This window comes from Periophthalmus magnuspinnatus, chromosome 11, assembly GCF_009829125.3.
Source record: "Periophthalmus magnuspinnatus isolate fPerMag1 chromosome 11, fPerMag1.2.pri, whole genome shotgun sequence".
NCBI lineage: Eukaryota > Metazoa > Chordata > Actinopteri > Gobiiformes > Gobiidae > Periophthalmus > Periophthalmus magnuspinnatus.
The window spans coordinates 20,731,804-20,758,547 of NC_047136.2; the positions used below are offsets into that span (position 1 = coordinate 20,731,804).

General features: G+C 40.2%; 1 protein-coding gene across 1 annotated transcript in view; it reads left to right on the plus strand.

The window, feature by feature from the left end:
* The window catches only part of LOC117379153 (ephrin type-A receptor 7-like), a 167,296-nt gene extending 147,723 nt beyond the window's left edge, over positions 1-19,573 (plus strand). Inside the window, 7 exon segments of the mRNA XM_033975881.2 lie at positions 1,835-1,896; positions 2,340-2,456; positions 5,671-5,757; positions 5,949-6,101; positions 13,663-13,909; positions 15,637-15,775; positions 19,459-19,573. Coding sequence (XP_033831772.1) covers positions 1,835-1,896; positions 2,340-2,456; positions 5,671-5,757; positions 5,949-6,101; positions 13,663-13,909; positions 15,637-15,775; positions 19,459-19,573 — 920 coding nt within the window.
* The last annotated feature ends 7,171 nt before the right edge of the window (positions 19,574-26,744 follow it).

Below are 26,744 nucleotides of genomic sequence, written 5' to 3' on the forward strand. Positions count from 1 at the left end.
AACCCCCTTCACCAGCTTATCTCATCTGGGATCACATGAAAATACACCTGAACTCACTTCTGAAGTATGTGTGGGTTACATTACTACTAACTCTCTATGTAATTTGAGTTTGACCACAGGATCATATTTGGGGTGATCTATAGACCTGTGTCACATGTACAGTGTGACGACACCACACTGTAAAGAGAAAATCATTTATATAAACTATCTACGACTACATCAGACTACATCTTTATGAAAAACTGAAATAAAATGAGGTTATGTAGTTGTAGACGATGTGATTACTTAATAGAAAAAGCCATGGAAAAGTCCTTGAAAACAATCTCAGGCAAAGCGCGGGAGCCAGTGTGATTTGAAAACAGTGTTAACGTAAGACTGAAGGGCCGTGCTCTCCCTCTGGACTAAATCAATTCTTTATTAACCCGAGTACTCCACATCGTACACTATAATGTAACCCAGGAGCCGTGAGCCGTTCTTCTTCTAAACTCACTCTCCTCCTCTGAGTTATGAACTAATGCTAACGCTAACGCTAACAGAATCCAGCCTTAACAGGATCCTCCATCATCAACACAAAATGAACCACCATCGGCTCATTTTCAGCATTAAGTCGGTTACATATCTGGCAACCACTCCCCCACTGACTCAGACTCCCATAATTCACTGCTGCAGTCTGGTTTCACCACTCTGTGCACTTGGCCGCGGCTGGACGAAAGCCATCTGGACTGGAGACGAGAGAGAGGGAGGAGAGAGACGGAGGAGGAGGAAAGGGAGGAGGAGAGAGAGGGAGGAGGAAAGACAGAGAAAGAGGAGTAGAGAAGGAGATGGAGAGACCGAGGGAAGGAGAGGCTGAGGAAGGAGAGATGAAAATGGGAGGAGAAAGGAAAGAGGAGAGAGGAGAGGGAGAACGTGAAATGAAGGAGGAGAGGGGAGGAGAACATGAGAGAGGGAGAGGAGAGACAAAGAGAAACTGAAAGGAAGGGGAGGGAGAGAGAGGAGGAAAGACGGACAGAGAGGAGGAGAGGAAAGATGGACAGAGAGGAGAGAAAAGAGGGAGAAGGAGAGGGAGAGGGGAAGGAGAAAAGGAGAAGGGTAGAGAGTGACGAGGAAAGGGAGGAGGCAGGTAAGGAGACAGATGAGGAGAAGAGGAGAGAAGAAGGAAGAGAAGCAGAGGATAGACAGAGAGGGAGGAAGAGAGGAGAGGGAGGAGGAGGAGAGGAAGGAGATGATTTATGAGCCAAAGCTGTAACAGAGTGTAGTTAAGAGCCTGTAGGAGGCACAAAGTGAACACAGTATCTCTATTATTGTAATACGGAGAAATAGGAGCTAATTTGGGCCTGAGGCGGGACAGTGATCAGGTTTAGAGATATTCACCTTATTCAGGAAGCTGTCATTCTGGTTGTATGGTTTTTGCCGATCTCAACCGAAAATGAATTATATGCGGATGACAAAGCTGTTTAAAGCCTCCTGTAGAATTGTACACAAATCAAACGACTTTATCTCAGATTCTAGCTGTGAGAGTCGTCTCTGCTTCTCCATTTAAATGAATGGCTCTTGCAGAGTGGGGCGTGTGGTGGGTCGGTTGGCTCGCCTGGCTCTGTCCCAGTTCATTGGTGATGGATGACAGTACCAATATGGCCGCCCCCTTCTGCCTCTCTCCCCTCGGCTGTGCGCTCACGTCTTTATTAAACCTACAGGGTGACTCTAGATGTTTATGTTCTCTCTCCCTGTGTGTGTGTGCGGGTGTGTGTCTGTGTGTGCGTACATGTGTGGGTGTGTGTGTGTGTGTGTGTGTGTATGTGCGTGTGTGTGTGTCTGTGTGTATTTGTGTGTGCAGGTAACACCATGATGATAGTGGAGGAGAGCATGTCCAATGGTTCCCTGGATGCTTTTCTCAGGGTGAGTCTGAACCTACAAATAAAAGTGACATTTGCTTTATATAAACAAAACAAAAAGTTGTAACAATATTTTTTACAGTATTTCATTAATAATGGAAACTGGATTTTTTAAATAGTTTTTGGTAGAGGCAAACGCTCTACCAACTGAGCCACTGTCACGCTTGTTACGCATTTTTGTTATAAGGACCATTACTTAGGGTCAACATGAGACCATTGTGTACTGTCTACTAATTATATAAGCATTTTATTATATGAGAACCAGGAAGTAACGTGGGTGTGCAGTTAGCATGCTAGTGGTTGTTAGCATTGTTATGACAGCAAAACTCCACCAGAGACTTTCAGTGGCAGGGTCTATAATTAAGGTGACTGTGCATTTCTGTAGTATTTTGAGTACTTTGTTGACGTGCTGTTTTGTTGTGTTGTTTTGACGTGTTGTTGCCGTAGAAACATGAGGGCCAGCTGAGCATGATCCAGCTGATTGACATGTTGACCGGAGTGGCCTCAGGAATGAAGTACCTGACCGAGATGGGCTTTGTCCACAAGAGGCTCGCCGCACATAAGGTGAGGACGGGGGAGAGACGAGGGGAGGAGAGAGGAGAGGGGGGAAGCACATAAGGTGAGGACGGGGGAGAGACGAGGGGAGGAGAGAGGAGAGGGGGGCAGCACATAAGGTGAGGACGGGGGAGAGACGAGGGGAGGAGAAGGAGGGATGGAGAGGGTGAGGAGGGGGGAGAGACGAGGGGAGGAGAAGGAGGCAGGAAGAGGAGAGAGAGAGGGCAGCACATAAGGTGAGGAGGGAGGAGAGACGAGGGGAGGAGGAGGGAGGGAGAGGGGAGAGAGGGGCAGCACATAAGGTGAGGAGGGGGGGAGACGAGGGGAGGAGAAGGAGGGAGAGGGGAGAGAGGGCAGAGAGGGGGAGGAAAAGAGAGGGAGAGACGGGGGAGCACATAAAGTGAGGAGTGGGGAGAGACGAGGGGAGGAGAAGGAGGGAGGAGAGGGGAGAGGGGGGCAGCACATAAGGTGAGGAGGGGGGAGAGAGGGGAGGGAAGGACAAGGAGGGAGGGAGAGGGCAGAGAGGGGAAGGAAAGGAGAGGGGGAGGAGAGGAGAGGGAGAGAGGGGGCAGCACATAAGGTGAGGAGGGGTGAAAGAAAGAAAAGGGGAGGAGAAGGAGGAGAGGAAAGGGGGAGAGGGAGGGGGAAGCACATAAGATGAGGAGGGGGAAGAGGGAAGAAGAAAAAGAAATGTGCTTTGTTTACAAGAGGCTGGCCGCACATAAGGTCATAAAGTGAGGAAGAGGGAGAGAAGGAGAGGGGGAACAGTGTGGAGGGAGAGAGAGAAAGGGGAAAACAGTGAGAGAGAAAGAAAGAAAGAAGGAAGGAGAGGAGAGAGAAGGAGGGACTAGTGCGAATGGGTGAAGACAGGAGTGAGAACGAAAGAAAGTGGGAGAGAGTAGGAGAAGGGAGGGAGTAGAAAAGATGGGTGAACAGAGGAGACTCAAAGTGAATGAAAGGAAGGGGTAAGGGGGGAGAAAAAAACGAGAGAGGGAGGGAGCTGAGCTTGAGGGGGAACATAGAATATAGGAGTGCATGATGGAGAGATAGAGAGAGAGATTAGAAAGGGAAGGGGAGATTGCTGAGGTGATTGATAGAGCAGAGGGAGAGAGAGAGAGAGAGAGAGAAAGAAGATGGGGAGATGGAGCATTTAATGAAGAGAGAGAGAATGGAGGGGTTATAGAAGGACAGAACAGATTGAGGGTTTGTTGGAGAGAGAGAAAGAAAGAGAGAGAATGGAGGGGTTATAGAAGGACAGAGGAGATGGAGAAAGGAAGAGGTGGAGGAGTGCAGTGACTGATGTGAGCACACGGAGCAGAGTTTGACAAATGGAGCCACAGTGAAAGTCTGAGGGAGCCACGAGAGCCAGAGCCGCCAGAGCCGCCAGACCCAGACACAGAGTTTATAGAGCCCCAGAGCTTCCACACATGGGTGTATGGAGTAGAGGGAGACTTTGGTTTATGTTTATTTATTTTCATTTGTTTAATGCATCCATCTACTTATGTATTTATGTAACTTTAAAAAAGTGCACTTGATGGGTCAAATAATCTTACTCCACATATTTAAAAAAAATATATAAAAATTGTAATAAGTTTTCAAAATAACAAAGTAGTAAAAGAACATCTTTTACTATCATTTCAAAATTATGAAGAACTGGGACAGTTGCCATAACGATTAACATTTTAAAACATCTTTTTGAGTATGGGGAAAAGTTCAAGATGTTGCATAGAATACTAAATAAAGCTAAATTAGTCAAAACAGCATCAATATTAATTTAAAGGAACACTGTGCAACTTTAGATATGCCAACTGCTAGTCTCCATGGAGATGTTAGAGACGTCTGACGATAAACTTGAACTGATTTCATTGGTTTTAAAGCTCAAGTAGACCTTCTTCCTGTGAGCGAGGTAGCTATTCCATAGATCTGACCTGTAACTTGGCCTGCTTGTTTAATGTCCTGCTGTGGAACATTCTAGGAAAAAAGCATCTTCATGGAGACAAGCAGGTAGTGTACATCAGAAAAGCGTTTTACTGTATTTCCTGTAAAACATTTACAGCAGAGCCTTACAACAAACAAAGCTTTGAAGTCAAGTGTATTTTTACAGCACATTTAAAACAGCTACAGCTGAACCAAAGTGCTTCATGTAAAAGTAAAATAAATCTACAGATAACACGATGCATAGAAACAGAACAATAACACACCTGTACTGTCTAGTGTTAAATGCCAGGGAGAAGAGGTGGGTTTTCAGTCGAGTCTTAAACTGTGTTATAGACTGAGAGGATCTGACAGGCAGAGGGCGCTGTTCCACAGTCTGGGCACTGCCACAGAAAAGACTCTGTCACCTCTGGTCTTGAGTCTGACCTTGGGCACAGTAGCAGGAGCTGGTCAGTTGACCTCTGACCTCAGGAGTCTGGGTGGAGTCTAGAGCTGCAGTAACTCCCTCAGATAAAGAGGACCCATAGAGCGCACACATTTAAACACAGGGGCTCCTCTTCTGATCAAATCTTTATTTATGCTTTATTAAGGCGTAGTAAAGTATTAAGTCTAAAGTGTTCCCTGTAAACTCTGTAAACTCCCATGTTGCACTGCTCTATGGGCCCACACAGATTTCTGTTCACTTGTTCTGCCTCTGAAACGTCTGTTTAAAATACAGAATAAACACATGACTCCACGCTTTTTCTGTCACTCCCACAATGTCATATTTACAGAACAATCTCTCTGTCCTGGTGGCACTGTACAGCAACACAAAATTAACTTAGCTCAGGTCCTGGTTTGGGCCTGGTTTAGTCCAGTTAGACATTTTGTACATGCCCTAATTAGTCCTGGTTTAGACCTTGTTTAGTCCTTGTTTAGTCCTGGTTTATCCACTATGTACATTAACCACCTGTCTCCATGGAGATTTAGTTTTTTTTTGCCAGGAATCTTTCACAGTGTGATATTTTAACTGATCTACATCCACAGAGACAAGTAAAGTAAAACGAAGTCAGTAAAGTTACAGGTCAGATCTGTGGAGGGGGAACAACTCTCATACTAAGATTGCAAAATTTTCAAGGTATTTTTGCAATAAAACACCCGGAATTGAACAAATGAGTTTAACACCTACGGCGAAACATACCAGGCAAAACAATAACATCTCCATGGAAACAAACAGATGACAGAGCCTGGTAAAAGTTCCATAGCGCACCTTTAAATAATACTTTGTCCATATGTTGTGTGTTTGCAGGTGCTGGTGAACTCTAACCTGTGCTGTAAAGTGTCTGGGTTCAGGCCTCTGCAGGAGGATAAGATGGAGGCCGTTTACACCACACTGGTACGACTCACATCACTGTATATGAACTCATGTAAACCTGTGTGTACTGTGACATAACTAATACACATAAACTCAGCACATCATGGACATCGCTAACCGCCACGCTCCAAACAGGAAGTGATCACTGATGATAGTTAACCCATCCCTAGTTTGGATAGACCTTCCTGATACATTTCCCTGTTTGACCGCAGCACGGGGGTAAGAGTGTGGTTCTGTGGTCTGCTCCTGAGGCGATACAGTATCATCGCTTCTCCTCGGCCTCCGACGTCTGGAGCTTCGGGATCGTCATGTGGGAAGTGATGTCCTACGGAGAGAGGCCGTACTGGGACATGGGGCACCAGGATGTGAGTCTGAACACGTGTAGAATGACATGCTTATAATGGAGTTTATAATGGAGTTTATAATGGAGTTTATATGGGGTTCATAATGAGGTTTATGATGGGGTTTATATGGGAATTATATTGGGTTTATATGGGGTTTATATTGGAGTTTATATGGGGTTTATAATAGGGTTTATAATAGGGTTTATATGGGGTTTATATGGGGTTTATAATAGGGTTTATATGGGGTTTATAATAGGGTTTATATGGGGTTTATAATAGGGTTTATATGGGGTTTATAATAGGGTTTATAATAGGGTTTATATGGGGTTTATAGTGGAGTTTATATGGGGTTTATAATAGGGTTTATATGGGGTTTATAATAGGGTTTATATGGGGTTTATAATAGGGTTTATATGGGGTTTATAGTGGAGTTTATATGGGGTTTATAATAGGGTTTATATGGGGTTTATAATAGGGTTTATATGGGGTTTATAGTGGAGTTTATATGGGGTTTATAATAGGGTTTATATGGGGTTTATAATAGGGTTTATATGGGGTTTATAATAGGGTTTATATGGGGTTTATAGTGGAGTTTATATGGGGTTTATAATAGGGTTTATATGGGGTTTATAATAGGGTTTATATGGGGTTTATAATAGGGTTTATATGGGGTTTATAATAGGGTTTATAATAGGGTTTATATGGGGTTTATATGGGGTTTATAATAGGGTTTATATGGGGTTTATAGTGGGGTTTATATGGGGTTTATAATAGGGTTTATATGGGGTATATAATAGGGTTTATATGGGGTTTATAATAGGGTTTATATGGGGTATATAATAGGGTTTATATGGGGTATATAATAGGGTTTATATGGGGTTTATAATAGGGTTTATATGGGGTTTATAATAGGGTTTATATGGGGTATATAATAGGGTTTATATGGGGTTTATAATAGGGTTTATAATAGGGTTTATATGGGGTTTATAATATAGTTTATAATGGAGTCCGTAATAGTGTTTATAATGGAGTTTATAATGGGGTTAATCAGAGCTAACACGAGGCACTGCTCTGTCTGAAGCTCTACAGTTAGACTTTTTTATTCTGATCTTTATTTTAACACAATCTGACACAATAAAGACCTGATTCATTTTAAAGTGCAGCAGGTGAGCTGTTTGTGCCGTTTATGTCCCTCTTTAATAAAAAGCACAGATCACTGGCAGAGCTGTGAAAAATACAGTGCTATAAAATGTATTTCACATCACTGCTCCTGAAAAGATAAAAAATAGTGGGAAAAAAGAGAGGAAGAGGACAAAGAGACAGAGAGAGAAGGAGAGTGTAAGAGAGAGGAAGGAGAGAAAGTATAAACCTTTTGGATAAATGCAGTTATACTTCTGCACTTATGTTGCCATATATAACTAAAATGACCATCTGCCTCTGCACTCCCCTCTTTTCAGACTAAATTTACTTTACTCTTAATCCCTCGCTCTCTCCCGCCGTCTGTATTCTCTCCATAAGTCTTCCTCCTCTCCTTCACCTCCCTGTATCACTCTTTATCCACAAACACTCTGGATCTTATTAAAGGAAGCCGTGAATACACCGCTCCTATGAAATATGCTCTCTTCTCTCCCTCTCTCCCCTCTTTCACTCACCTTACTCTCTCTGTGCCCTCTCACTTCATCTACCTCTCGCTCGTCCCCCTCTCCTCTATCTCATCCCCTTTTTTCCTGTCTCTTCCCCCTCTCTCCCATCTTTCTCGCTCCTCTCTATCTCCTCTTTCTCCCTCCCTCTCCTCTCTCTCTCTCTCTCCCCTCTTGCTCTCTCTCTTTCCCTCTCTTTTTTCCTCTCACTATCTCGCTTCCTCAATTTCTCCCTCTCTCCTCTCCAAGTCTTATTTTAACCCCCCCTCTTCTCTCCATCTTCCCTCTCTCTTCTCTCTTTCCATCTTTCTCTTCTCTCTCCCCTTATTGTCCCTCTCTCTTCCTGCCCCGCCCTCTCTTTCTCCTCTCTTTCCTCTCTAAGTCGTCTTTTTAACTCCCTCCTCAGCTCCGTGTCTGATCCTGTTACATTCTTAAGGACACTTTGACCCCGTTCAAGTTGGAGCCACTGTCCTCCTCCTCCTCTTCTTTTTGGTGTTCTTGTTCTTCTTCCTCTTCTTCTTCTTCTTGTTCTTCTTCTTAATCTTCTTTTTCTTCTTCTCCTTCTTGAAAAATATTTAAAAATAAAAAAAAAACCTTAAAAATCCCAAAGAAAAGCTGCACTTTCTTTAAAGTGAATGTAGAACGTTTGTGTCGTTTAGAGGATGTCCCTGAAAAAGACCTGAACCAAAACCTCTTTTTTTCCAGTCAGAATGAAAGAACAGAGGAGGAGAAGGCGCAAGAGAAGAGGGAAGAGAGATGGAAGAGAGGGAGGAAGAGAAGGGGAGAAAGAGAGGAGAGACAGAGGAGAGGAAGAGGGGAGAGAAGGAGAGTTGGGGGAGAGAAGGGGAGGAAGAGGGGAGAGAGACAGAGGAGACGGAGGACAGAGACAGAGAGAGGGAGGACATACAGAAGAGAGATATGGGGGGAGAGAGAGATAAAGATAAAGGTGAAGGGGAGAGACAAGCAGAGGAAGAGAGGACAGAAATACAGGGAGCAGGAGAGAAAGGGGGGAGTGAGTGCGAAGAGAGGGGGAGTTGATGAAAGAGTGGACAGAGAGGGAGTGAGATACAGAGGGGACAATGAAGGAATGTGGAGAAAAAGAACGAGAGAGAGGGGGGAGATGGAGAAAGAGTAACAGAGGAGAAAGAGGGGAGAGTGAGAAGAGAGAGGAGGAGAAGAGAGAGAAAGGGGAGATAAGGACATGAGAAGGAGAGTGAGGAGGGGAGAAAGGAAGAGAGAGAGAATCTCTCCTCTCTCGATTTCTTGTCTCTCCTTCTCTCCCATCTCTCTCTCTCCTCCTTTTTCACCTGCCCCTTTCTTTTCCATCTCTCTTCTTCTGCTGGGAAGATGGAAAAAGAGAGAGAGGGAGGGATTGAGGGAGAAAAATAGAGAAGGGGCAGGAGATGGGGGCAGAGAGAGAAAAAGAAATAGAAAAGTGGAAGGAGAGAGGAGAGTTGGAGAGAAACGACAAAGACAGGAGAGGCAGCAATAGAGAGGATATGCAAGAGGAAATAAGGAATGAGAGAGGGAGGGAGAGAGAAAAAAATAGAAAAGGGGCAGAAGATCAAGGAGAATATATAGAGAGAAGAGAGAGGAGAGATGGAGAGAAAGGACAAAGACAGGAGAGAGAGAGAGAGACAGAAAGAAGAGGGACAGAGGGAAAGAGAGAAATAGAGAGGAAGAGCGAGAGGAAAGAAGGGAAGAGAGAGGGAGAGGTGGATGGTTTCGTGTGCTGTCTGCTGTGTCCTTGGAGAGAAGTGCTTTTGAAAAGTGCTTGTTCAAATGGGACAAACAGGTTGTGTGAGGCTTTTGTGGAGCTCTCTGGAACTTTTAATGTGCAGCTTTTGTTTCAGATTTTTAATGCACCAAACGAAAGCCACAGGAAATGTTATGGAGAAAATGTCTGATCACGGTTCACTGTAAACTGGAGTAAACAGGAGGAGATCATTTTTGTAAAGTCAGTAGATCATGTTTTTCTCATTTTAGTTTGAAGACAAAACATGTTATTTTTGCTGTTCAAGGGCTTCCATCTTATTCCGTGGCTGGAATGTTCCACACTATGGCATTAAACTTCTTGCTAACTTGCATTTACTCAAAAATACCTTGAAAAGAGTGGAGTAGCCTCTCCACAGATCTAACTTGTAACTTGGCCTGGTAGCATCAACTGCCTATCCTCATTAAGATGGTTTTCGTTTAATGCCATACTGTGGAAAATTCAAAGCCAAGCGATGTTATTGCTTGAAAAAGTGACATAGTGCACCTTTAAAGCAGACCTATTATGCAAAATCAACTTTGCCTTACCCAGAGCTGTATTTTGACTGATTCATGCGTGTTTGAATAATCTTGTACTGTTCTGCATTTGAGGCTTTGAAAATCTGTTGAAAATCTGTTTTCACCTACCCCCTGTCTCCACCCACAGCCCTGTACTTACCGGGATTCTTTGAAAAATCCCAAACTAGAACTTTTTCCCATGTATTTTGGAAAAAAGTGTATTGCCCCAGAACAGACGTACAGTATAAACATCTTGAGATCAAAATAAGTCTGTAAGCGTTAGCATGCTAGTAGTTGTTAGCTTTACGTCATGGCAAATCTCTGCTCAGGTCTTTGAAAGTTGTGAAAAGTGCTTATAAACTCATTGCGGTGATTGATTAGAATGCTCTGAATGCATGCTGGTTCTGTTTTAAGGCAGTAAAACTACAGCGCCGTTTTTATTATTAATCCATTTTTAAACAATATTATGACAATGAGCAAATGTAAAGCTAAGATATAGACATATGTAATAGTGCATTAGCAATAGCCAGAACAAGACAGTAGCTAGAGTCTTCACCCGCTCAAAGAAAAGCTGTCTTACTTCCTTTTATCTGGTCTAATCTCAAATGGCCAGCGTCCTTAATTTCAGCTCACATCAAAAAGCATTAATAACTTACACCTTTTCTCTAAATGTAGCTTAAGCCCATCTCCAGGTCTCATTATACTGTGATATTTTAAAGTAATTACCCCTAATCACGTCTCTGCTCTTTCCTCTCAAAGCAGGGCCCCTCTGCTCTCCTCTGTCCTGACATAATCCCCCGTTTTGAGAAACCAAGAGCATGTTAAAAGTTCATTTATTACAAACATGTCTCTGCTCTGTGTCCAGATGAATATGCATGAGCCACACAGCCCTGCGTGTGAATAACCCCCATTTTAATCACGATTTTTCACTGTCTTTATGCGGCGTTACTAAGTGCAAAAGGGCTCATGTTACGCTATTTTTTGATTTGTTATTATTTTGTTTCCTTATCACGGAGGGGTGCATGATTAGGCTGAGGTCTTCTCTCAGATCTAAACTGTTTCTTATCCTATAAAATACATATCTCGGATTTGCAAAACAGTTTAAAATCAAAATGGTACTACTTTGCCTTTCAATCAATGTACCGATTAGTGAATAAAGATTTGTAGCTTGCACCACATAATAAATAAGTAAATAAACTCTGTTTTATTTTCATTCAAAGGTAATTTAAGATTTTTGAGGCAGTTTTGGATTTCATTAAAATCTTGCTGCAGTTTTAAAATCACCTGACCAGCAGAGGGAGCACTTGAATACAAAACAGCATCATCTGCATATAAATGTATGAGGCTATCTCTTAAATTGCAACATACGGAATTAATGAATATAGTAAAAAGTTGTGGGGCCAAAATTGGGCCTTGGGGCACTCCTTTGCTTAAAGTTAAAAATTGGCTACTACTGCCTGGGTTCAGTTTGAAAGATAACTTTGGAACCAATCACGTGTAGCACAGTCAAATCTAATCTGCTTCAGACGCTTCAAGACGACTCCATGACCCACTGAATCAAAGGCTTTAGTTAAATCAATAAACAGAGCTGCACAATCTTGTTTACATCAAGGCCTGAGAAAATGTCATTTAAAACTTTTATAGTTACAGTGACAGTATTTTGCCCTTTTCTGAAAGTCGATTGATAAGATTCAAAATGGAGCATTGTTTTGAATAAACTGTAATTACTTTTGAACTTACCTTTTCTAAAACTTTTGCAAGAAAGGTCATTTAGATATTGGCCTGAAAAGCTTTACATTTTTAGTTCTCCCACTATGTCAAGACGAAACGTGGGGTTTACCATAATTCTGGTATAACACCATTTGAATTGATACATTAAAAATATGGAAGAGGTTGAGTTAAATACGGGGCAGCTGGTAATATGAGGGTCATTCAATAAATAAGGTGAATTTTTCGGTATAAGGACTTTTAATACAGTTAGAAGCTTACTTTTTTGTGTTTGTTTTACTTGTTTTTCACATGGATTTAATTTCTTTTGCAGATAAAAAAAAAAAACTTTGAGAGTTTTGGCAATTAAAAAAGATGGCCAACCAAGAAGCATGCTCCAGGATTGAACAGCAGTCAGTTATCAAGTTTTTGGTTGCTGAAGGTGCAAACCCGTTGAAATTCATAGGAGAATGTCAACTGTGTAATGTTCGATCACCTCAGGAGACCTCACTTCTGTAGCCTCCCTACCTTCATCCTCAACACTGCTCCGTCCTTCTTTAAACACTTTATCCCACTTGTAGACATTTTTTTGGCTGAAACATGTGGCACCATACACAGTTGACATTCTCCTACGAATATGGGTTTGCACCCTTCAGCAACCAAAAACTTGATAACTGACCGCTGTTCAATCCTGGAGCATGCTTCTTGGTTGGCCATCTTTGTTAATCGCCAAAACTCTCAACGTTTTTTTTTTGTCTGCAAAAGAAATTAAATCCATGTGGAAAAACAAGTAAAACAAAACAAAAAAGTAAGCTTCTAACTGTATTAAAAGTCCTTATACCGAAAAATTCACCTTATTTATTGAATGACCCTCGTAGAAGTTTTGGATCAAGGTCATCAGCTCCCATGGACTTCTTTAGGTCTATGCAAAGGAGAGCATTTAAGACCTCCGTGTAAGTGAAAGAGAAAATCTGCCCCAGGTTCAAGTTCAACATAATCAAGATCTAAAACGTCACATGCAGAGATAATATGCTTATTAAAAGTATCAAACGTTTCCTCTTTAGAATTTGGTAATGTATGAAAACAAGACTCTGAGAGGAATCTGACTGTCCTCCAGAAGTTTGGTAGATTGTCTTTTTACTAGCAGTAGTAGTAACAGTAGCAGTAAGAGTAGCAGTAGTACCAGTGAGAGAGAGGATGGGTGAAGAAACAAAGGACAAAGAAGAGGAGAGAGATGGGGTAGAAGAAAAAGAGAGGGACAGCTCAATAAAGAGAGGAGAGAAATAAAGAAGAACGAGAGAGAGCAGTGGCAAAGAGGGAGGAGACAAGAACAAGTGTTTTATAAAATGGCGCCGTGGTTGTATGTTTTTTATGATAATCCGATTTTGTGCGTAGCTTTTAGGAGATTGAGTTCGGTACAGGGCCTGAGTGAAGGCAGACTGATCTGAAACTGATGTAGTTAGCAAGGCTTCTGTGTTTAGCTCAGCTTTGTGCATTTTCCTCTATACAAAAAACTGCTCCTGATGGGTCACTGAAGGATGGGTCAAATGCAGAGGACTATGTGAAGTTTACATTTGGGCTGTGCATACAAAGAAGGTTTTTTGGATGTTCTCCCCGTGACTGGGTGGGTTTCTTGCAGGAATCAACCGAAAACATGCGCTAAGATAGTCCAGACCAAAACTAGCTCAAGATCTGGAGATGGGTCCCACTGCTCCTGACCCAGTTTGACCCAGCAGCACTGACGGATGGGTCAAATCCTTAACCTTACCTTTAGTTCATGTTTCAATCTTCTCTCAAATATTAATAGTCCGTGAGTTACGATGTGTACTCTCAACTAGTTTTGTCATGGTACAAACATTTCAAACTCAATTTTGATACTAAGGAATAAATTCAATACAATACACATTTTGTTCAGAACCTTGCAGCTCCTCATAACATTATATTAACCTTCTTTGTTTTTGTAGGTGATAAAGGCGATAGAGGACGGCTTCCGGCTCCCTGCTCCGGTGAACTGCCCCCCCCACCTGCACCAGCTCATGTTGGACTGTTGGCAGAAGGAACGCACAGAAAGACCTAGTTTTAGTCAGATTCACTCAGCGCTCAGTAAAAGTATACGCTCTCCAGACGGCATCGGCTCTTCCACACTCGCACGCAGGTGAGAAGGTTATAAAGGTTCATGTTTTAGGCCAATAATGACTTATCTTTGGTTTAGTTCTGTAGTTTAGACCTAAAAATATGTGGGTACAATTGACCACAACGTATTTTGTTACACGGAAACAAATTGGTGAACTGTTGGGGTTCCTCAAGGATCTGTCTTAGGGCTCAAATTATTCCTCCTTTCTATCAATGACCTGCATCTAATCTAAAGAAAACCTTAAATTTATTCTGTTTGCTGGTGAAGTTTAGAAAGGTTCCATAGCGATTATGTTCATGCCAATAATGATGTAGCTGTAGTTTTAGTTCATAACTTTGTTTCACGCAGATGTTTTAGGAGTCCTAGGCCAATAATGACTTATCTTTGGTCTAGTTATTTAGTTTAGACCTAAAAATATGTTGATACAATTGACCACAAGTTATTTTGTCAAAAGAAAAAAATATATATAGTAAACTGCTGGGGTTCCTCAAGGATCTGTTTTAGGGCCCAGATTACTCCTCCTTGTTATCAATAACCTGTATCTAATCTCCAAAAAACTTAAAATGTATTCTATCTGCTGGTGAAGTTTAGAAAGGTTCCATAGAAATCTTATGTAATGGCCAAAATGACTTAGATATAGTGAATAGTTTGAGCCCTAAGACATATCTTTGAGGAACCCCAGCAGTTCACCATATATTTTTTGGACAAAATAAGTTGTAGTCAATTGTATCAACATATTTTTTTAGGTCTAAATTAAAGAGCCAAACAAAAGAAAAGTCATTATTGGCTCAGCATTTAGTAGAAGTATTCAGTCTCAGGCTCCTCCATGCTCGCACACAGGTCAGAAGGTTATAAAGGTGTCGTGTCTTAGGATTTTTAGGCTACAAATGACTTATCTTAGCTTTAGTTCTTTACTGTTTAGTGTTAATCTTTAGTTTTATTGCTTGACTTCAGTTCAGACCTCAATAAAAGTATACGCTCTCCGGCTTAAGAGCAAAGGGTTAGTGTGGTCAACTGGAGTATAGGGAGCATTTGTGTTACTATTTGGTCAGTGATTAGGAAGCCTGACACCAATTCAGTACTTTAAGACTGAATTATTCATATTTTAAGACATATTATACAAAACCTACTTTTTACTTAGCTTTTAACCACGTTGTAGCAGTGTTCCTCATCATTAGATTACTCAGAATTCCTGCATGTTTGAGTAATCCTGTATTCTTCTGCCTTTGACACTTGACTGCTCAGAAATTATCAGTTTTCACCTACCCCCTATCTCCGTCCTCAACTCTGCTCTCACTTTTAATTTCAACTATTACAATATTAAACCTTTGGGCCATACATGTGCAATTCAAAATGTTCAGTAGTTATTTTTCTATATTAAAAACAGGTAAATGAAAATGTGCTTCTTGCTACATTGACATGTCACTCTGAAGGCTTATCAGTTCTGCAGTTATGGACAGAAAGTTAATGACAGTTTCAATTATTAAGATGTTTTAGATCAATATCGCCGTCTACAATGAACAAAATGGTGGTCTACTTCTTGTATCTTAAAAACTGAATATCACAAAAACAGCGTAATATGTTTTGTCAAAGGTGTGTATTGCATTATTTATGGGTTCACTCTCATTTTATTTACCGCTGCTGCCTGAAGTGTTTAGAGCAATGTCAAGAGACGTGGAGAGGGCTGTACTTTGAAATAACAAAAAAGCGTGTTACCCAAGTTATAAAAACATTCATTCTTCTAGTAAACTGTCTGTATATCCATGTCTGTTCTGCAGGACGCTGAGCTCGTCCATCACGATAGCAGAGCGCCCCCTACCCACGTTCCCCGGCTTCAGCTCAGTCGGGGAGTGGCTGGACGCAGTGGACATGGGACGATATAAGGACAACTTCACTGCAGCCGGCTACTGCTACTTAGAGTCTGTGGCACGGATGACTGTACAGTAAGTATTATGAAGTAGTAGTAGTGGTACAGGATGGCCCAAAAGTCAAAGTGAAAAAAAATCATAACTCTTTTGTTTCTACATATTTTTCTTTAATTTTTTCAGAGCATTTAGAACGACCCTTCCGACATTAATATGAGCAAATCTAGCACCGAGGAACGAACCGTCATTGTACAGTGGTACTTTGAGTCACATGGGTCAAATTCAGAAACCCAGCGGTGTTACTGTCGACATTTTAATACCAGAAATGCCCCAAGTGTAAATGCCATTAAAGGAATAATAAGTCGTTTTCAAAGACAGGGGGCTGTATGTGATCCCCACAGACCTGACTAGTCTGATTTCTTCCTGTGGGGCGATCTTAAAGAAAAGTGAATAAACCTCAGACAATAAACGACTTAAAACGTAATATCGAGGATCAAATAAGAGCCATAACCTTGGAAATGCTTTCAAATGTTATGTAAAGTGTGTTGGATCGGGCTATTCAGTGTGAAACCGAAAATGATGGACAATTAAAAAACCTTTTTTTTTTTTTTTTTATTAGGTCATTTTTACTTCCCGTAGTTTAAGTATTTATAAGTTCAAGTATAAGTGAACAATTACAACCTTATATATTGCCAAAAATCTCAGAAGGTTCAGTTTACCTAGTGCTAAAATTTGGTGAGTATAACTTAAGAATTATAGGAACTACCGAAGATTTAAAAGTGCCAGTGACTTTTGGGGCACCTTGTAGTAGTAGCGCTGATAGTACTGGGAGTAGTAGTTGCCTTGTGTTTCATTGTATAGTTATTTAAACCATATTCATACTAGGCAAAATATTCTGTCTGCTGAATTGTGAAAAGTTCTCAAAATGGCAGCTATAAACATAAAGCTGATATTCATAGACTTTTGTGATGTCGTCTTTAAGGGTCAAGTGAGTGAGGTTACGGCTGCGTTCACACCACATCAAATATGGGATTAAATCTGGACTAGACCTGAACTAAACCAAAACTGAAGCAGCACTAGAACAAGACCAAACCAAGTCTAAATGAGAACAAAACCAGAACCAGTGTGAACGCACCTTCTAATGTTGATTGTGTTTTAGTTGCGTAGTGTCTTATCAGTGTCAGTCCTGTTTCCTGTTTCAGAAAATAAAAGTTGAGCTGAGAGGAGGCGAGAGCGCGAGAGGAGGAGGTGATAATTGAATTGATAACGGTGTGAATAAATGGAAACTCACTGACAGAATATATTGACTTTGTGAAGTTATATTGGCTCCATTTTTAATCATTTCTGAGTCTACAATCTTTTAATGAAATCCACGAGAAATAAAAACTAATATAGAATAATATGCAAAACCAAACTATGACTGTAAAGAGCACACATTATGAAAGACTTTTTGGAGCTTTTAATCACGTTTAGCATTATTCCCTTATCAAAAACATAACTGGAGTTGTATTTTACTTCATTCACACTTGTTTGATGAATCCTGTTTTGTAAGTCCGCTCCCTCTAAGCCCTATAAAAACATCTGATTTTGAGATTTCCAGTTTTGTTATGTCATAGGTAAAAGTCTCCTGCTGTTTTTAAGTCTATAAATCAAAACTTTTTTGATGCAAAGCCATTTTCTTTGAATATTTGATTTTATGAACTATAGCATAAGCTGCCTAGGGACTACAGGCAGAAATGAGCAATAGTGCTACAACCTGGTACAATGCAACTTACCTGTTAAAAGGCCCACATTACAATATTCTCTGATCTATGCTCTAATGATATTTCCTCATCCCAAACAGACCTGGAGTTGTGTTTTGTTTCATTCACACATGTTTAACACACAGACCCTGCATATTTTGGTTCTTCTGAGTTCTTCTCTCAAACTGAAAACACTGTGCTCCACCTTGTGACGTCATGTGGTAATACAGGAAGTGACAACTCCAGGTCTGTTTGTGAAGAGGTAACAGCATTATAACATGACTTAAAGCTCACAAGAGTCAGTTTTGTGTAATAAAGGGTCTTTAAGGTTAATGTGTATCGTGCACTGTTCCCATCTCATTAAATAAATAAACTAGAAAGTAAAATTTGAGTATTTCTGTGTCAGATCACGTTCATTATAACTACATATTTCTGTTGGCCAATCGCAGCTGTTTTGATTTTTAAATGACCTCTCCTGCCAGTTAACCCCAGTTCCTAGAATTGGAGTTCACCTCAAGGTCTTTTTAGCAACATAAATAGATATATAAGTTCAATATAAATAGATATATAAGTTCAGTGCCATTCAAGGCAAAGTACTAACATCTTTATTGAGACAAGCAGAAGTTATAGAGTGCACCTTTCAACTCAGGTATTTAATCTAAACTTTTTTCAGTTGTTGTGAAGGTGCCCAAAGAGGCCCAATAGCTTCAGGCATCAATTTATTTTACTTTTCTTCGTTTTGAGAGTTTTGAGATCTGAGAGAGAGGCAGGATGAAACCAGTGTGTGTGGATTAAACAAACACAACTCCAGCTGTTTGAACGGCTCCCTTAAATTATTCAAATCTAAGTTTTTACCTATGGGCAGTGCTGGGGACTGTATTCTGGTACAGTTACTGTTTCAACACAATTCAATTTTATTTGTATAGCACATTTAAAAATACAACTTAAGCTCTCTAAAGTAAAGTTCAACAAAACAGTTATACAGAAAATATAACACATAGGCAAAGAACAATAAAAAACCAAAACACCTATATATTATGTCTACTGTTAAATGCCAGGGAGAGGGGGTGTGTCTCGGTGCTGCCAGAGAAAAGACTCTGTCATTTGGAAGGTTTTCAGATTACAGATTTGAACTGCACAGTATGTGTGTGTGTGTGTGTGTGTGTGTATGTGTGTGTGTCTAATTAGACATAAATTACTACACAACAAACAGAGCAACAAAAATAAAGCTGTTTATAATTATGTCATGTTTTTTCCACTGTAACATAATGCAGTGTGAAAGTATTTTAAGTATTCAGAACACAGTACTCTCATTGGTCTATGTAACAGAGTTACAAAATACTTTTTAATGCAGTATTCAGTATTCTGTAACTAAACACATTTCCAAAGTATTCTTCCATCACTGCCGATGGGTGACATTGACTGAATTAATAACTCAATACTTCTAATCAGATTATGTTTTTTAATCCACTGAAAATGGTAAAATATACCCACAAACCTCTTGGGTGAGGTTCAAATATGGTTCAAAAACTGAATGAACTGAGATAGCTGTAATGTAATACTTTGGGACATTCGAGGCAAAAACATCACCATGTAGACACAATAGACTGTATATATAAATAAACATAACTAACCTGCTAGCCGTGTTCCAAATAGGAAGTGATCACGGGTGCGCTTTCAGCTCCATCGACTCTGGATCCTATTAAAAAACTCTGGCCCCTCTCTCTGTAACTGCTGCTGGTTTTAAAATGTTTGTATTAACCTGCTCTACATGGTCCTCAGGACCCACTGGCGTTAGCAACAGGTTTGATTGTTAGCGCTGATAAGGGAAGGTGCTGAATGTAAGGGGCATTACATTCATCAGGTTCTCTCCAGATTTTTGTTCCCTAGTCCACTTCTTTATACAGTCTATGGTGGACACGCAGGTACCCTCTATGAGAAAAGTTACGCAGTGCACTTTACCTGGCCCTATCTTCAATCATTTATAACAGTACTAACTTAAATTCCATTTGTTCACAGGGACGTCATGAGTCTCGGCATCACCTCGTTGGAGCATCAGAAACTCATCCTCACTGCGATACAGACACTGAGAGCCCAGGTCATTCAAATGCACGGGCGAGGCGTGCAAGTTTAACCTACACTTCCTGCTTCGTGGCACCACATTTGGACCACGCTCTCGTCCAATCAGAGGAGAGGAAGGAGAGAGGACGGGAGGGAACAAGACTCCTCGCTAAGCTCCTAACCTCGTCTCCTAATGCCTTCCTCTGGGTTCCTAACTCCTCTGTGTACGAAATAACCCGATTTTGGAGTTGGCTTGATTGATAGTTGCTAAGGGGGACCGCAGTGGAGTGATGTCATCTCTGCCGCCACTTTTGCCCTTGGGCGATTACGGTAACGCTGTCCCAAAATTAGTATTTAAAACTACAACAAATTTGAATGGATTTTGGAGGATTTTGAATGGCGAAAATGTGAACATAGAGAGAAACTTAGAAATAATGGTACAAGTGAATGAACAAAGTCTGCAAAAGTCGACGACTACGACGATTTGAAGAACGCAATGGAAGGGGAACCGCCAACGTGAACCTACTGCGCCATGTAAGATCTCCGATGGTCTAACGTTTAAGCTTAGATGTTCGCATACTACATTTGGAGACCAGACACCAGGTTTTGAAGACCGCAACGGAAGATCTACCACATTCTAGTATGAGTGAGTTTAAAAGACAAGTTCTTTCAAATATTTCTTGAGCAGGTGATGCGCTATGGCCGCAACACTGAAGAACATTTGTTTCGAAAGCGAAGACACCATTTTGAGAAGATCGTCAAGGGTTTCCAATACTTCAAATTGATCAAGTATTGTAATTGTTTTAAACTTGGTTGGGTTTAGCTTGACTTGACTCACGAGTACTACTTGTAGAAAAACAATGCGTTGCTACAAAATGGCGATATCGTGGAGTAGACGTGTTCTTCAAATAATATTGCAGATCTCGTTGCGTTAAGTTGGGATTCAAAACTGCTGTTCCTTCTCTTGTCCATTGGCGGTAAAGTAATTGTCTGTCTCTTCCAAGGTGAATGCAAAGCAACAAAATGGACTCGCAGGTTATTTTTGGAACGTAAACGAGCTTAAGTGAACCTACTTCGCCGTTTCAGATCAGCAATGGGCTAAAATGTAAGCTTGGGTGTTCACTTTTGAGTATTTGAAAGACTTAAAATGCACTGGAAAAAACTGGCATGCTGCAAGAAAGATTTAACGATCTGATGGACAAAAATGCAAGAATTCGAAGCAGGAAAAATGGGTTTGGCCATGAGTGAACTTTCTTAGTATTCGAAGGACATGTTTTTAGAGACTTTGGTTTTGAATTTGGAGGAACACTCTTGAATGAATGCAAAGTGTAGAGATGCGTTTGCAGAATGGCGTGGGTTCTTCAAAAATGCCGGTCTTGTTTTTTTGGACTTGGTTTGAGCGGGTTACAACTTTACATGATATCACACGGGAATGCTGAAAGGAAGAGAGTGAAATAGTTATTTTTATTTAATTTTGGGGATTAGGATTTTTCACTATTGGAACTTCACCTGATCTGTATTCATTTTTGGTATCATAAAAAGAGGTGGGAGGATTACTTTAAATTCATTAGAGTTATGTTTTGAAGAAATTGCACTGAAAGGTCCTATATTACACACAATGGATTTAAATCATGTTGTAAAGCTGTTACCTCCTCAAAAACAGACCTGGAGTTGTGTTTGGTTTCATTTGCACATGTTTGAGTAACACTTTATATTAGTATTAGTCTGTCTACATCTCCAAAGCTCAAAACGCTCTGTTCCACCTTGTGATGTCATGAAGTGGACGTTAACAGCTACGTTTTATCTTTTGTTTAATAGACATAGACAATTCCAGAGCTGAAATGATCCAAATGATTCTAGTGAAGTGTAATGACTTTAAAAACACAGTGGAGCACTTCCTGTATTACCGCTTGATGACGTCACAAGGTGGAACAGAGTGTTTTCAGTTTGAGAGACGTGTGAATGAAACAAAACACAGCTCCAGGTCTGTTTGTGATGACGAAACAACATTAGAACAGAGATGAGAGAACACTGTAATATGGGCCCTTTAAAGACTAGTTTAATACTCGGTACTTTTTACTTTTACTTGAGAAATGTTATGTATTTATTTATTTATGTATTTATTTATTTTGACCTGAATGACTTTGGGTTTCTCTTCCTATCTCAGTAAGTCTATAAGTGACAAAAGCTCACCTATGATTCTGAGGTTAAATTTCTTGTACAAATTTTTTTGTTATCTGTTTTTAAATTTTAAGTTTTCTTCTATGACTTAAATATTAAACTTTCATGCTTTTACTTGAGTACATATTTTGGCTGATCTTCCCACCTCTGGCCAAAAAAAACACACAGCTTCCCTCTCCTTCATCATTTTAGTTTCATAAAACAACACTGGGATGTTTACGTGCAAGTATCTGATGCGTTTGTGCCATTTTGGACTCAAATGTTTTGGTTCTTTCTTTTTTTTTTGGTTATTATCGCAGTAAACTGGAGTGGGAGGTGGAAATATTCTTTTGTGTTTCTAAAAGGTAACGTTTAAAATGATTTACTTCTATGTTTAAATCTGCATTTCATATTTTAATACAAAAGTTTACCAATGTCAGAATATTTTAAACAAGTTAATTATTTTTAAAGTAAAGTAAAGTCTTATTCAAACGTTTAAATGACCACTAGACCTGTTTAAAGGCGCTGTACCTGATTTTTACTGTGAAACATGAAAAACCTGTGCATTTTAAACAGTTTGCAGTCGTCCTAAGTCATTCCTCACTTACAGTATGCGTTCTGAACCTCCTAATTACTCACCATGATAAGTTTATAAGACCTTTTCACAACTCTTAGAGACCAGAGTGAGGTTTTGTCACAATGGTAAGGCTAAAAACTAGCATGCTAATGTACACTTCCTGATTATTGGACATTATAATGCTTTATGTTTAGTTGCAGACAGCACGCACCAGGCTTATTTTGACCTGAAGAGCTGCTCACACAATATCTGTACTGGAAAGAGACACATTTTGCTCAATTACAAGGAGAAAAATCAGGTACTGGCCCTTTAATAAACTCAGTCAAATATATGAATCATATGAATCAACAACATATGAATCAACTGATGTTATGAAGAACAACATTTTAACATTAAGACATGAAAAAGTGTTGCGTAATCGTCCAGTTCACTCCTCTTTACTGCCAAAAGTATCACAGTATGAAGTAGGCCGGACTGGAGCGCCCCGCCCACCTCTAAATCCGGAATTTCGGAAGTCTTTTCCATTTATTTTTCCCATAGACTTTTGAAAAATCCAAATATTGACAGTTCAAATGTTATGGATGCTAACCAGGTACGTGCTAACCTGCTACATGCTAACCAGCTGCGTGCTAACTATTATCTTTAAGCCTAAAAAGCACATTTAAAACACAAAATTCAGCTAAATGTTTAAATAACTTGGTATTTTATGAAGTTTCAGAAACAGATTTTAAATTAAAGTATAGGTCTTGTTGTCACTAGTTACACGTAGCTGATTATTCCTGAACTTTTCGGAACGTTTATGGGAAAAATGAATGAGAAATGAACCTCCAGACCGGGGGGAGGAGCTCCATTGTAAAGTTATTCCATTTTTGTGTAGTTTTTTTTTGTCAGTCCAATTCTTTACATTTTCCTCTATCTTATTAGTGTACTTTTCCGCTCTCATTTCCCTCTCCAGACGTTTTGAAATGACGTGGGCCGACTCTGGGAGCTGACCTCACCTTTAAATATGTATGAGTATTTATTTATAAATGACCTCTTCAGAAACAGATGCTTTATTTAACTCATGTACTGTATTTAAAGTGAAATATGGTTTTATCGTTGTTGAATTGTGTTTGGTCTGATGCACTCTGGTTTATTTAAGTATTTCTTTTGTACAGTTTTAAACAGGTCCTGGGGAAGTTACTGTGTCAACCTCCTTCACTGGACTCCTCTGCACTGAAATGGTTTTGAAATATTTAGTTTCAATGTTATATCTCATAATTTTAGACTTTTTTTTAAAGAATTTTTGTTTAGGTATAAATATAAAATAGACAGAAATGGGTGAGGGTGAGATACAGTCCAGCAAATCCTGAAACTGAAAAAAGCTCATTGAGTTAGCATCACCAGCTAAAGTTAGTTTCCACTGAAAGGCAAAGGCATTTCTTCCATAAATATTGTGATTTCAAAACAGAATCGGATTTATAAAGCCCCATTGACACGTGCAGCCTGACACGGGAATGATCAGCATTTTTGTTGTGTGAACGAAGCCAGAACTGGTTTTCCTGCATTTTTGATCTGCTAATTTCCCGGGTAAATTACCGGGAATGTGTCGGGAAGGTTTATGTGGGAATAGCTGTGTTTCAGATGACATCACCACAATCTATAGGCAAATATTATTAACACAGATGGGGGGCCAGTAAAGTTAATATGTTTACAATGCAGATTTGTGTTGTAATACACAGGGGCGCCACCAGGGGGGGGGCTTGAGGGGACCCTAGCCTCGTCATAGCTCCCTCAAAACCTTTACCCCATTTTCTTAGCACAATCAACAAAAAGAATGTTCAAATATCAACTACAGAGTGTTCGAAATGAAACTATAATCATTTTTAAAATCCATATTAGTTTTCATAATCACTACAGTAGCAAACTAAATTTAAACTGGTTTAAAACAGCCGCTCAAACATGGTAGAGGGTGAGGGGTGGGCTTGTGTCCATAAAACACTCTAAATTAACATTGAGCGCTCCCATTGAAGAACCAACCACCCCATAGCTCCTCCTACCCAAAATGTCTGGCCCCGCCCCTGGTCATACAACGAGTTCTTGGGTCCAGTCAATAATAAAAAAGATCAATTTCAACATTTGTGCGTTTATATTTTGGGATATTTCATGGCAAAGTACAATGTAATCAATAGAAAACTCTGTCTCCTGCCCCCATCTGGCAGCATGACGTCATCACAGTCTACAATCTAAACATTCCCAGAGCCACTGCAGTTTGGTTTCCTTGGTTACAAGCGTAATTTCCTTCATTTTAATTACGGGAAATGAAAATATGAAACATTTTTCACTGCAATTTTTTTTTAATATTGGTTCAAATGACCTGCTTGTCTCCATGGTGATATTACTTCACCTGGAATGATCCGCAGTATGTCATTAAACTTATCTATCTTCATTTATATGTTTAATTATATGTGCGTTTTGTTTAATACTTGGGGACAACGTGAGTTTTTACAGGGAGCGTAATCACCTCTCCACAGATCTGGGCCATAACTTAGTCTGATGGCACTACGTTCTAGTCTCCATGTTGATAGATAAGTTTAATGCCCTACTGTGGAACATTCCAGGGAAACCGTTAACCGTTACCAATTGGATTATATTTTAAAATGTGTTTCATATTAACTCCATGGAAACGAGACTCCGGTTTAAGTTTTATTCTGATCTTCAAAAAAATGTACCGTGGTGATGTGTCGCCAGCTCCAGTTCAAAAAGCCGAGTCGTTCTCACGTCGTGTTTGGTGAATCTGCTGTAAAAATCATTTCTCACTCGTCTTGTGAGATCTCACTTTGTATTATTATGAATATTTTGTCCATTTTTCCAATTACAAACTTGAATGATGTGGTTTTGCAGGGCATTAAATTTCATTCCCACAATCTCACAATAAAACCAGAATAAATCTTTTCAAACTGAGAAATTGTGACTTTATATTTGTGGTTATTTCATTGCTGAATCCACAAATGGACCCAAAGCGGCGTCCCGACTCCCTGTCCTACTGTGACCGGCCACTAGGGGGTTTCATACTGTACATATGTATCTGAAAATGCCAAAATTCTATTTTTATAATTTGTTTGCAGAACGCTGTGTTGAATAGACTCACTATGTAAAGGTTCTGTTGAATTTAGAAGCAAAATCTGTTGTTTGGGATAAACTTTTCTTTGTTAGTTTTGAATGATTTTTACCTGTTAGAATTAAACCTGATGGCTGTTCAAATAAAGACAAGTGTTATTAAAAAAGCTGCAATGATACTCGTCTCCGGATTTACTCAATGTTAGCGCTGTTTTAAGAGGCTAGCATGCACACCTCACAGCGAGAATGTTCTGGGTTCAATTCTCAGGGAGTTTGCATGTTCTTCCTGTGTCTGTGTGGAGTTTGCATGTTCTTCCTGTGTCTGTGTGGAGTTTGCATGTTCTTCCTGTGTCTGTGTGGAGTTTGCATGTTCTTCCTGTGTCTGTGTGGAGTTTGCATGTTCTTCCTGTGTCTGTGTGGAGTTTGCATGTTCTCCCTGTGTCTGGATAGGTTTCCTCTAACGCAAAACAAAAATGTCCGTATTAACCCGCTCTACATGATCCTGATCCTTTTATTTCATTACTGTGTCCATAAATCAAGATATGAATATTAATAAAGGACCCGTCAGGCGCCTTCTTTCCCTGAGGTCACTCCTGCTAGCGTTAGCACCAGGCTTGATTGACAGCGTTGATTAGCACCTGTCCCCTGCTAAATGGGCAGGAAGGGGCGTTACCTTCAACAGCTTCACTCCGGATTGGCTCTTCGGTTGCTATGATACAATTGTAATTCCTAATATAGAACTCGGCTCTATATTCACCCCTATAACTGCTCTGGCCTCGATGAGCTTCATTTGACTGGAGCTGAACGCTGTGGGGGACGTCACACTCACTTAGTCCACTTCTTTATGGTTAAACTCCACCCGCCTAACAGGTCAGATCTATGGAGAGGCGACCCTGCTCAGTTAGAATTCATGTTTTTATGGTATTTTGGAGCAATAAAACAAGAAATCTCTGGAATGGAAGCTTGGAATAAACGCTAGATAAATTTGCTGACACATTTTGCCATACTGTGGAACATTTCAGACAAAGCATCCCACAGTCGGCAGATGGCTTCAAATGACTAAATAAACAGCTTACAAACATTACCTTTTATACCTTTTCATAAAGAGTATTAGAAGATTTTCTGATAGCGATGCTCAAAAACCACAAAAACACAATGGGAGCTGCAGGAGGAACTGCAATCAAATCAAAATCAATATTTTTTGAACGAACAAATCTTTGAAGTCCCAGGAAATTTTGTCGTTTCCTCCAGAAGCAACAAAATCTTCTGTCTTATGCTGCATAAAAATGTCTAACCTTGTAGTTTGGATCTGTACAAACATGTTCTGAAATGTCCCTGTGTGCCAGATGCCCTCCCCGTGTGTCAGATGCCCTCCCCGTGTGTCAGATGCCCTCCCCGTGTGTCAGAT